The 12,281-nt window shown below is 37.8% G+C and overlaps 1 protein-coding gene across 8 annotated transcripts in view; it reads right to left on the bottom strand.

Annotated features, from left to right (window-relative positions):
- MICAL2 (microtubule associated monooxygenase, calponin and LIM domain containing 2) overlaps positions 1-12,281 on the bottom strand; it is a 191,202-nt gene that overhangs the window by 90,673 nt on the left and 88,248 nt on the right. For all 8 annotated transcript variants that reach the window (XR_013346327.1, XR_013346326.1, XM_077818417.1 and 5 more), the window contains exons 14-16: positions 12,015-12,127; positions 5,443-5,508; positions 4,591-4,737 (exon numbers count right to left, since the gene is read on the bottom strand). Coding sequence is in view for 6 of the 8 variants with exons in the window: in XM_077818417.1 (XP_077674543.1) it covers positions 4,591-4,737; positions 5,443-5,508; positions 12,015-12,127 (326 nt within the window). In the remaining 2 variants the exon portion in view is untranslated. The remainder of the gene's footprint in view (positions 1-4,590; positions 4,738-5,442; positions 5,509-12,014; positions 12,128-12,281) is intronic.

Genomic DNA, 12,281 nt, shown 5'->3' with positions numbered 1-12,281 from the left:
CCTATGAATTTAACATTTAATAACATCTATAAGTGCTGAACAATTGAAGTCAGTACAAGTGATTGGTTACAATTTGAAAGTAATTCAACAACTATTGAATAAATAGAAATTACTTTTCTATCGGGTCACAATTGGCTGAAAAGTCACAAGAGGAGGTAGGAAATTTGACCTCAGAGGTAAATGCAAAAGTTTGGAACAACATTAGCCAAACAGAATATATCCTCAAATAAGTGTATTCCAACTTGCTACAGTTAAGTGAAATCTGCTGAGCCAATTAGATAGCATCTCTCTGCTTCTTGGTGGATTAGAGGTGCAGTCAATTTTTTCTGAATCACTAACTTCCATCTCCTCTGTACCACTTAATTCCATGTATCTATATCAGAAATATTGGAAACTTTCTCCAATATGTTCATGAATTCCAATGTAACACTTTTTCCTTTGAAATTCATGAACATATTGGAGAAAGTTTCCAATATTTCCGATAGAGATTTATGGAATTACACATATACTGACTTCTTATTTTGGAGAATATCTATATTGCTCCTCAAGAGAAAATATTGCCTGTTTCATATCAGTCAACAAAAGCCTAACAAGAATTTCTCCCTCTCCCAATTCCCTAGTTGTACTCTATTAGGCCACTAAGTCAGCTCCTTTTCTGTTCAGCGCAGTGAAGGGTCATTAGTAGTTTCCAGATAAAATTCATTCACCGCAGTGGTTCAGAGAAAGGGTAAGAGAGATTCAGTAGAATCTGGGATACTGGTCTGCAACAGGATAACATACCCCAGGCCTATCTGTACATCTGACAGTGAGGAGTCACGGAAATCGTTACCGCAAAACCTCCAATTCAACCAATATCCTGACTGCACCTGGCCATTCAATCAGAAACCATACCCATGAGTAGCAACAGAAGAAGTGGAATAGTTTTTAAGATAAAACAAACCTATACAGTGAACACACTGATCAGCTGATTCAATATTCAACTTGTCAAGTCATTTCTATTTCTAAAGCTACCAGCATTTGAATTCTCAAGCCACTATTATAATGAGCTGTTTTCTAGTATGTTCCAGGCATGCTTAAATATTCTCACACTTTAAATATCTGGTTATTCCATGTTTTCACTAAAAAGAAGGTAATTATGTTATGTATATTAATAACACAAGTCATTCTGCATAATGTACTGGAATCTGAACTCCTGACTGTTTTAGGTTCACCCAAGATGAAAAGAAGAAGTGAAAATACAAAGTTGCTGCAAATGTCTAACTTACATCTGGTCTCTTCTAGACTATTGTTTTTGCATCTGCAAAACCTAAATATTCACCTTTGGTAAGTCCATGTATCCAAACATTGAGGCAAGATGAGCTGCTTTCTCTTTAATGTTCTTTTTATGAAATTCCCTATTTGCTACGGACTGAGCTTTCTTCTGTAGTAAAAGCCAAGGAAGGGAAACAGAACAGAGAGACAGATTTTAGTTAGCAGTCATACAAGAAAAGGCAGAAATTCAATATGTACAGGGAAAAGGCAATTTATGTCTTAACTATGTAACAGAAGTATGTAAAGTAGAGCATATACAGTGTGCATAGAAGAATTAACCAGAATAAATATAGTTAAGAGAGACAGAAGTTAAAAATGAAATAGCTTGTCACCTGATTAATTTTTTCCTCCACATGCTGAAGGCGTTTAAGCACTCCAGAAATCACAAATGCAGCAGGACAGGTAGATGCAAGAGTTTCTGAAAGCCTGGACTGCATGTCTGTTTTTTCTATAATTCTCGATCCCCTGGCCACACGATCAGAACTATGCAAAGATTGCTTTGGCTCTCTGACCACATGTTCAGTTCTAGCTACTGCCTGAAACTGGGAAATACTTCAAATTAAAAAAGTTGTTCTCGGACTAACATGCAACTCATGCATGTTCTAAGATAGCATACACAACAGTGTATCATAGCCATGCACATATGTAAGCATTTCATATAATGCAGTATTCTTCCATGTTTTAAAACACTGCACTACTATAAAACTCATGCATTTCCATGCACTGGAGTATATTTGGACCATACAACACATGCAGGTCTTCACATTCTGTAGTCTAGCTATCACTCAGTCTCCATGTGTAACTCTAAATAGTGCGACTAGAGGGGGAATTCAACACATTCTCCTGTGATGTCCTGCTGTGTTGTGCATTATTACCACAGAAAACATGCATGAAACTGAACTATTGAAGTGTAAAAATATCTGAGGAATACAACTTACTTCACATAATTTGAGATCTACTCTATTCTGAGCCTAAGCATAATAAATTTCAGGTCCAAAGGTTTGGGGGTTTTGATGAAGTAAGAGGTGGCTCCAAAAATTAGACTACAAATGGAAATGATCTTTGAACCATAACTATGGTTTCATATTGTAATTAAAAATGATCCTCCCATAGGTATTTTCATGAAATCAGGCCTTCTATTTTATAATGGTTGACCAATTACACGAAATTAGCAAAAAAACCAAAACAAAACAAAACAAAAACAAACCAACCATATTTCACAAAAACACAAACACCTGTCAGCCTGCAAATTGTTAATAATGGTACACTATATACAAGGATCTCTTTCTGTAAACAATGATTCTCAACCCTTTCATGCAAACCAATTCACTTTCATTGTCTGAATTCTTGGCTGATCTACCCTTGCACCCATTAGATAGAGGGAAGGAGTATGGAACAAGAAGCTCACATTCTACAGCAGGCCATTTTGATTTTTCTGGCATGCCAAGAATGGTCTTCCGCAAAATGGAAACAAGGCAGCAACCTGAACCGCATAAGAAAATATTCAGCCTTTTTAAAATTAAGTATCAGCACAGTTTGATATGAGATTTTTATTTATTTATTTATTTTTAAAGAAGCGTAATTTATTCAGTGTTTCATTCTGTGCTATAATGAGGTTCCTAGCATAGATGTTTACCACAAAATATCTGGAGCTCCACCCAAAAGGATTGGAAAGTTGGATAAGCATCTAAGAGCTAAACAGTTATCTAAACTGAATCCCATCCCTAAACTGAATCCCATCCCTTTGTTGAGCACCGAGTCATGGCTCATACGGACTTGTTTCATAGGGTCAAACGGAGCAAAACTCCCTTTGCCTTAGCATTCTATCAGACTACACAGATTATTGTACATGCATATATCAACACATTGAATATATTGCAGTATTTTTCTAGCATACAAAATTTATATATACAACAACATATATACACAACTTCTCCACTGATATCAATGGGAGTTTGCTGGATTTAACACACAGAACTTGACCCATACACATTTACGGTGCTTTGCATGCAAACGCTCATTCTTCAATCAGCTTTCTGATCTTGTCTGAAGAGTGTAATGTAACTTTAACATTATGGGGTGCCTCTCATCATTCACCTATTTTTTCTGTATTATTTTGGGTATTTGCACACTAAATTCAAGAACCCTGCTTTAAGATGTCCTGGCATGCAACAGCTAAACACACCTGACACTTACGTGCTCAAATTCAGACATTAATTATGAGTGTTCTGGAGTCATTTGAAGACATTGAATGCTGCGGTACTAAGTGAAAATAGTATGTTAATTATTTATAGAACTGTCTCCTTATGAATTCCTACCTGACTCTTTGGTGGAGGTGAAGGACTTGGCTCCTTAGGCTTAGTAAAGCGAGGATTAGCAGGAAGATCAGAGGAAGATAGCAGGGCTGGTTTATCTACTAGCTCCTTGTATAATATTTTGAGTCAAAACAAAACATAAGAGTGGAAAATCTTAGGAGAAGGTAAATAGAACAAGATATTTCGAGACAGACAGAAAAAGAAGGAAAAACTGCTTAAGGGATCCCTAAAAGGACTTTATCCAGATGTTCTACACAGCCCTTTTGGAGTCTACTCAAATTAATGGTCTGCTCTCCCACTACAGCTTTACTTGGAAGTGCGCATGTGGAATACTAAATATTTTAAACAGAGACTATGGTTAACTTTAAACATGAGCAGTCCTGCTGAAGCCACTCGTGATAAACTGCAAAACATGCACAGTATATTCTGTTCATTTAATGACAATGCATGCATCAAAAGATTAGACCCACTGTCTTGTATTTTCTATGTATTCTTTCCTAGACAAGAATTACAGTAAAAAGAAAATATTCCACTGGATCTTTTTGTTTTCAAAGTGACTCCATCCTTTACTAATATCCACAAAACATGAAAACTGAAGAGCTTTTACAAAACCTTAGCCAGCAGACTTATGACAACTTATTGTTACAAAGCTCCACTATAAAGCCATAACTTCAGAGATACGTTTACAGTATCTTTCAAACCAACACAGTTACATTATGTATTACTATGCAATGGACACCTAGTCAATTAGTTTCTCCCTAAATGCAATGGACACCTAGTCAATTAGTTTCTCCCTAAATGCAATGAAAAGGATATTTTCTATACAAATTTTAGAAGATAAACCCTAAAAAAAAAAAGCTTCTTCAAACTCACTACAGATGCAATTTTTATCTGAGAACTACCGTTTTGTTCATGAGGAGAGATTACTTGAATTTCAAAGGTGAATTTTACATTTGTCACTCACCTGTCTCCGGAGAGATGTGTTTGGGGCATTTTCTTCAAACTTTGCCAACAGCTGCGTTGCCATTGACTTGACTTTATTTTGATTCATTCCTTCTCTGTCGCCCTGATCTTTCCTAGAAATTGTCGCCCGACTAGAAAAACTTGAAGCCTGTAAAAAAAACACAAAAAAACAAAACAAACAAACAAACAAAAACCACCGGAGAATTTTTCTTCAAGTCTGAAATTGAGACTTACAGTGATATTATACCAGACACACTCAGCCTGAGAAGAATGAGGTCATTTTGTGATACATCTGCTTATTTCAAAAAGTAACTCAGTTTTACGGGACAGTAAAAAAAAAAAAAAAAAAAATCACTTATATAAACAGATAGATTGTTCTCTTTGGTGATCCATCCCTCAAGTGAGAAAAAGAGAACAGGATTTACAGAGACTGAACTGACACTGCTGATCATAGAGCAAAAAGCCATAAAAAAACAAACAATCAGGAAGGGAATGGGAATCTTGCCAGAAGGAAATGCTGTTAGGAAGTTATAAAACGAAAGTTAAATAACTGAGCTGGGACAAGAAAAGTAGCTATATTTCCTAAACCAGAACAGGAATTTAAAAAATGAAGGTCTCTCACTTTTCCTTTATAAAAAACTTGAAAAAAATAATTTCGCTTCATTACTGTGTACAAGATAAATAAAAGACTGTAAGCTCCTCGGGACTGGGGGAAGAGGAGGGTGTATGTCTTAATCAGCACAGAGCACAAAAGTTCAGATTTTGGGCCCCTGTTAAGTCTGCTTCCTGCTACTTCATTAACTCTCTTCATGAAGAAGATGGGGTTAACATAGCAACAAGACTTAACACCCACCTCTTCAAAGCCACCAAGGCCCTTTCGACGCCTTTTGTTCATATCATTTTCTTCTCTCCTTTCAACCTGCAACAATAAAGCCAAACAAGGTATGACGACCACAACTATATTTACACAGAATTTATCAATCAGTATGTTAAAAATATTAAACTTAGCAACAGGAAAGTGGGGCCCAGGGGTAGTTTGCAGAGTGGGACTGGGCTCAGGACTTTTGGATACTTACCCCTCCTCTACCACTGATTACAGCCCTGACTCAGCAAAGGAGTTAAGCACATGCCTAACTAAGCACACAAATAGTCTCATTGACTTCAGTGGGAATACTGACATGCTTAAAACGAGGTATGTGCGCAAGTACCTTGCTGAACTGAGACTTATTACTGGACTTCAGTGGGACTAATGGATATGATTAAATTCTTGGGCCCTTAACCTCCTGGTCTCAGTTTCCCTGTATGAAATCTCAAAGGAGTGCTTCAGGAATTAAGGATTTAGGGGATGATTTTTAAAGGTATTTAGCGCTCATAAAGCACTTTGACATCCTTGGATGAAAGGTATTAAATACAAATTATGTTATAATTAAACTGTAATGGATTTCAGGTAAAGTTAAAAAACAAATACACATACGCACATCCCCTCCTCTCCCCTCCCCTCCCCCCTCTGACCACCCACCCTATCAGGTAGATTCTCAAGAGCAAACAGCTTTCCTCCCCCTCAGAGAAACGGTCTGCTTTATTCACAAGTTCTATCAAACTAATTATGGTCTTGATTCAGTAAGGTATTTAAGCACATCCATAACTTGAAATCAATTGGGACTTCTCACATTCTTAAACTGGGCTACTCTCATGCTTAAAGTTATGCATGTGTTTAAGAAATTTACTGAATCAGAGCCTACTTGAATAGACAGACAAGCGATATTACCCTGTCAAATGACTTAGTGATTTAAAATTAACATCGGCTCTCAGTAAAATTCAGTCCTGGAACTCTGGTTCAACTTACACAAACAGGTAAATTGTAGGAAAAGGCAATTATAACATCGACAATCTTTCTGCCTGGTAAACATGTCAGCCTATCAGAGTAGCAGCCGTGTTAGTCTGTATCCGCAAAAAGAACAGGAGTACTTAGCACCTTAGAGACTAACAAATGTGGCACCTTAGAGACTAACAAATGTATTTGAGCATAAGCTTTCATGGGCTAAAACCCACTTCATCGGATGCATGCAGTGGAAAATACAGTAGGAAGATTATATATATATATACATACACACATACATACATACATACACACACACACACAGAACATGAAACAATGGGTGTTATCATGCATACTAGAACAAGAGTGATCAGTTACGATGAGCAGGAGAGGGGGAAAATATATATATAAATATAAATAAATAACCTTTTGTAGTGATAATCACAATGGGCCATTTCCAGCAAATTTCCAACAAAGAAAGTAACAGAATGCCATGAGTCGTCACCTTCAGCCCCCAACTAAAACCTCTCCAGAGCATCATCATGGATCTACAACCTATCCTGAAGGACGACCCATCACCCTCTCAGATCTTGGGAGACAGGCCAGTCCTTGCTTACAGCCCCCCAACCTGAAGCAAATACTCACCAGCAACCATATACCACACAACAAAACCACTAACCCAGGAACCTATCCTTGCAACAAAGCCCGTTGCCAACTGTGTCCACATATCTATTCAGGGGACACCATCATAGGGCCTAATCACATCAGCCACACTATCAGAGGCTCGTTCACCTGCATATCTACCAATGTGATATATGCCATCATGTGCCAGCAATGCCCCTCTGCCATGTACATTGACCAAACTAGACAGTTTCTACATAAAAGAATAAATGGACACAAATCAGACGTCAAGAATTATAACATTCAAAAACCAGTCAGAGAACACTTCAATCTCTTTGGTCACTCGATTACAGACCTAAAAGTTGCAATATTACAACAAAGAAACTTCAAAAACAGACTCCAGCGAGAGACTGCTGAATTGGAATTAATTTGCAAACTGGACACCATTAAATTAGGCTTGAATAAAGACTGGGAGTGGATGTGTCATTACACAAAGTAAAACTATTTCCCCATGTTTATTTCCCCCCCCCTACTGTTCCTCACACGTTCTTGTCAAGTGCTGGAAATGGCCCATCGTGATTATCACTACAAAATGTTTTTGTTTTTTTCCCCTCTCCTGCTGTTAATAGCTCACCTTAACTGATCACTCTCGTTATAGTGTGTATGATAACACCCATTGTTTCGTGTGTGTGTGTTTGTATCTATCTATCTTCCTACTGTATTTTCCACTGCAGGCATCCAATGAAGTGGGTTTTAGCCCACGAAAGCTTATGCTCAAATACATTTGTTAGTCTCTAAGGTGCTACAAGTACTCCTCTTCGTTATGTCAGCCTATGTTGTTTCTGTGTAACAGTCAATAAAAAACACAGTTCAGTCATTTGTATGAGATGCAAATGAATAACCTTCCATATCTGTAATAAAAAGAAAGGGGGAATGGGAGAGGAGGGGGAGGGGGGGAAAATCAGTGAATACCAACTTCCTTTTAATATTTTCCACAGCTTAACATATATCATTTAGAGTGAATTGAAGTTAAGTTACCTCAACCTTAACTTCTGGGAAAATACCAAAAGAAATAGATGATGGTATTCTGAATACTGTGTCTTTCAAGCATAAAACTACATTAATTCAGTAATCTAGTTTCCCTTCCTATGTAAGCATCAGTCTGCCCAGCGCAATCGCACTCTGTGTTCTGCAGAGTAGTTTGTACATAAAAGCAGAGACCACACATGAGAATGAAGGGCACAATATCACATTAACTTTCAAAATTTTATACAATGGGGTGTGATTACATTTTTTAAAGACTTAGACTACAAAGCAATTAATTGAGCAGCGACTCCATGCCTGCAGACTGTGCTCATCATCATGTAAACACCTAAAACTCATTCTATAGTCTGGAGAAGCGCAGGAAACCTCAGTTCCTCTGGAGCACTGCAGACACTTTAATAGGAAAATGAAAAACATTATCCAGCCCAGCACATATTGGCAAACGAACTGCAGCCACGTTAACCTCAGCCTGCAATTTCCTAATCTCTCTCACACTAGGCAGGGTTAGAGGTCTCCCACCCAACTAATGATCAGCTCTAAGGAAAAGCCAGACAGTGCAGGAAGCAGTGCTGGCAATTCAGTAGGTGGCATTCTCCCCGTGCAGTCAGTGCTGAATCAATGCCAAATAATATGGTAAGGGCACACCATCATATTTGAAGTGTCATCTCTCTGACAAGACATCACTAAACACCTGACTATTTGTACTTGTTAATGGGCCCTATATCAATTTTTGCAGGAGAACAGATTTAAAGCTAAGTTTGTGGCCAAATTCTAACTTGGGAAGCTACTTTCTGCCTTGCTACATTTCCACTGCCTCTTCAGATAGCTATAGTTTCCTGTCCCAAACTGAGAATATGCCCACGCAGCAGCTGGGAGGTGTAATTCCCAGCTCTGGTAGATGTAAACATGCTAGCTCTCCTGGAGCTAGTGCGCTAAAATTAGCAGCATAGCTGCAGCTACCCTGGTACACACTCAGGTGGCTAGCCCAAGATGCTGCTTTTTAGGTGCTCTTGAGGACAACATGTAGGTCTACCCCAGCTGAAGATTCACCTTCCAGTTGCTGTGTAAATGCACACTACAAGGTAATATTTTTGGAACATGGAAGCTACACATCTCGGAGGAGGCTGTGAAGGTCTATGGAGCTTCCTGCAAAAGAAGTGACCTCAACATTCTTGCTCCTTGAGTCATTTATAGATGGACAACATTGCAAACAGACTACATTGGATCTGGGGGTGGAGATGAAAGGTGACTGAAGGGAAAGCATTAATTCTCCTTTCCACGGAGCATGTGCCAACAGGAGGCCACAAAGCAAATTCCCTCTCATTGTTTATCTCATCTGTAAACTTTTTGGGGGAAGGGAAACAGTTATTGTTTTATCAAATGCTGTGTACATGTGCAGCTGTACTCCAAGATTTAATGTAAAGAACTCCCAAAAGCTGCTGCTCTCACTGGACAATGCAGAGTGCTGAACTATTGAATTAATTCCTATCTCTGCTGCTTGCAGAGGTCAAGAAGTATCTCTTTTGTCTACCAGCTAATGAGAGAGGACTAAACACCTTAGTAGTGGGGAAAGATTTCCACTACTGAAAGTCTGTTTACTTTTGTGGGTAACTAAGGAAAAAACAACATGGCAATAAGAAGAGCTCCTCTCCAAAGGAAACCATCTGTTTTAAGAGAGCACAATGTTTATTTTTGCCTATTTGGCTTGCCTCTAGTTTGGCTGGTTGGTAAGTGTGTCACTGTGGTTTTGTTTGTGGGTGTTTGGTGGGTAAAAACTGTTACCTAATAAGGATATATGAGATAACTGGTGAGTGGCTCACTGGTCACACGCTTTAAAAATGTGTTTATAAGCAACATGTAAAACTCAAGTAAACCTAGGAAATATCTGTAGGCTCTGAAGCACTTTCTGGGGTAGAAAAAAAATCTTGTTTTAGGTAGCTGGTTTACACCAGAATTGAAAAGACAAGGTGGAAGCAGATTTATAACCAATAAGGAAAACTATGAACATTTTACTTACACACACACACACACACACACAGAGGGGCAGTACTGTTAAGCTCTTTGGACTAGGAAGGAAGGAGTGGGAGAGCTGCCTTCTGTTACTTTTGCAAGTTAACATGTGAGGCAATGAAAAACAAAGTAAAAACAATCTGAAGTGCTTGCATTGGCATATACTTTTTCTTTTACTATGCAACAGATTAAAGTTACAATAGAATAGCAAGTTAGGTCTGTTACAAACATGGCTTCTTTGCAACAGTTGGAATTATTGAAGAAAAAAAGGTTACAGAATGGTGCAGGAAACACAAAACCTCACACAAGTTTGCATTGGATTGTATTTTCAGGAAACACCCATGGAGGTTAACGAACTATGCTGTTATCACAGCTTTACAGAGCAGCAGCCACATTCTGGTGTGGGTTAGTTAGCACTTTATAGCAATTAGATCTGAACAATCACAGAGGGATATTGTTGACTTTGAGCCAGACTGTGCAGGCTCAGTTTTAAAAAGGGAAGGTGAGGGTGGGATTGGGGGTGAAAGACAAACACCCTCTCCAAGTTCCTGTCAGGATTGCATCTGGGATGGGGAGAAGGATAAACATGTAGGATATCAAAGTTATTTAACAAGAAAATATTGCAACTGAATGTATCTCCAAAGTCATTGTCTTGGAAGAGCTTCTATTCACTTAAGGAAAAATAAAAACACTCTCACCAAACCCAATCCTGCATCAGGCTCTGCTTGCACAGATCCCTGTACCCTGCACGCTTTCACTGACTTCAACAGGCACATGGTGCTTTATGAAGCACAGGGAATTGTGTGCTTACTAGCAATTATCCATTACTCAGCGGAATTTATGATAAAGTAGGAGAGAGAAAAAATAAGGGGACACATATGAATGGATTATTGCCTAGGGGCCAGATCCTCCAAACACTTACAACAGTAAACGTTACGCTTGGTAGTGAGCTTTCCCATTGACTTCAAGGTCGTAGGCATTATATTTTTGTAAGTTTGGAGGATTGGCCTCAAAAATGTTTTGGAGAATGGAACGTGAAAATGTGATATCAGTAGTAGTATCCTCAACTATGGCTTTTCCAGGTCATTAATTTCATTGCTATAAATAAAAGATATTTAATACATGAGAAATACTCCCAGAATCACAACTATTATTTGAGTGTTCAGGTAGTAGGGCAATACAGATTTCACTCTTTTATATGAAGTACTGTAAGACCTCAGTACAACTTTGATAAAAGGCATGGTTAACAGATGCAGGGGAAAATACAAGATTTTCTCCAGTCTTTTTGCAAGTCTATAAAACTTTATAAAATATTTTTCATTATATGTTAACAGTGGAAAAACTGGCCAGAAATATCAAAAAGTTCTTTAAATGATTTGCAAATGGCTATCTTTTTATGTTGCTCACAGATGAACAATCTGGAACTGAATAAATCTAAAGTAGAAAATGTTTTAAGAAAGGACACTGGCAAGTTGAAAAATCTTATATCTTTCTTAAAAAAAAGATTATTTATTTACCTATGTCAAATAAAACCACAATAGTCTGGACAGTTAAAGTAAACTAGTTAGATACTTTTTGCTTAGATTGTCTACTCTTTCATTGCTTGCACATTCAAAACTCCCTTTGAACATTAACAGAAGTTTTGGATTTGCAAGGACTGCATTATAAGAACTACAGTAGTTAGTTTCTAGATAATTTCATTGATGACTAGCATAATGCTGCAATGTTAGAGTTACAAACATCATAACAAATATTTTTGTTTAAGACAACACATCCCTGTCTGCATTGGAATTATTTTCATATAATCATGAATATATTCTACTGGTTTACATTATGTAGAAGTATGATATTACAAAACCTAAATTTGGGCCTGATAGTATATCTTTAGCCTGCTAATATCAGGTGAAGTAGTAGAGGGCAAAGAACCTTACTTTTGGTACTCGCTTCCTTGGGAACGTTAAATTGATGTAGTTATTAAAGATGAAGTTTGATGATTTTGCTGAGCAAAGGTCATTATTTTCTCCATTTTGCTTATCCACCGCATCTGTTAAAATGAAGATATTGTACTCAAGATATTGTATTCACATGAAAATCACTTTTCAAAGCATTTTCTCTGTAGAAACAATATTTTTGCAATCTACTAGTAGTAGCATTTCTACATGAGTGTGTTGGAGCCCACTCTCCCTGCAGAACAAATG

Source organism: Eretmochelys imbricata, chromosome 6, assembly GCF_965152235.1.
Source record: "Eretmochelys imbricata isolate rEreImb1 chromosome 6, rEreImb1.hap1, whole genome shotgun sequence".
NCBI lineage: Eukaryota > Metazoa > Chordata > Testudines > Cheloniidae > Eretmochelys > Eretmochelys imbricata.
The sequence above is the reverse complement of the archived record's forward strand: the minus strand, read 5'-3'. Positions and strand labels throughout refer to the sequence as shown.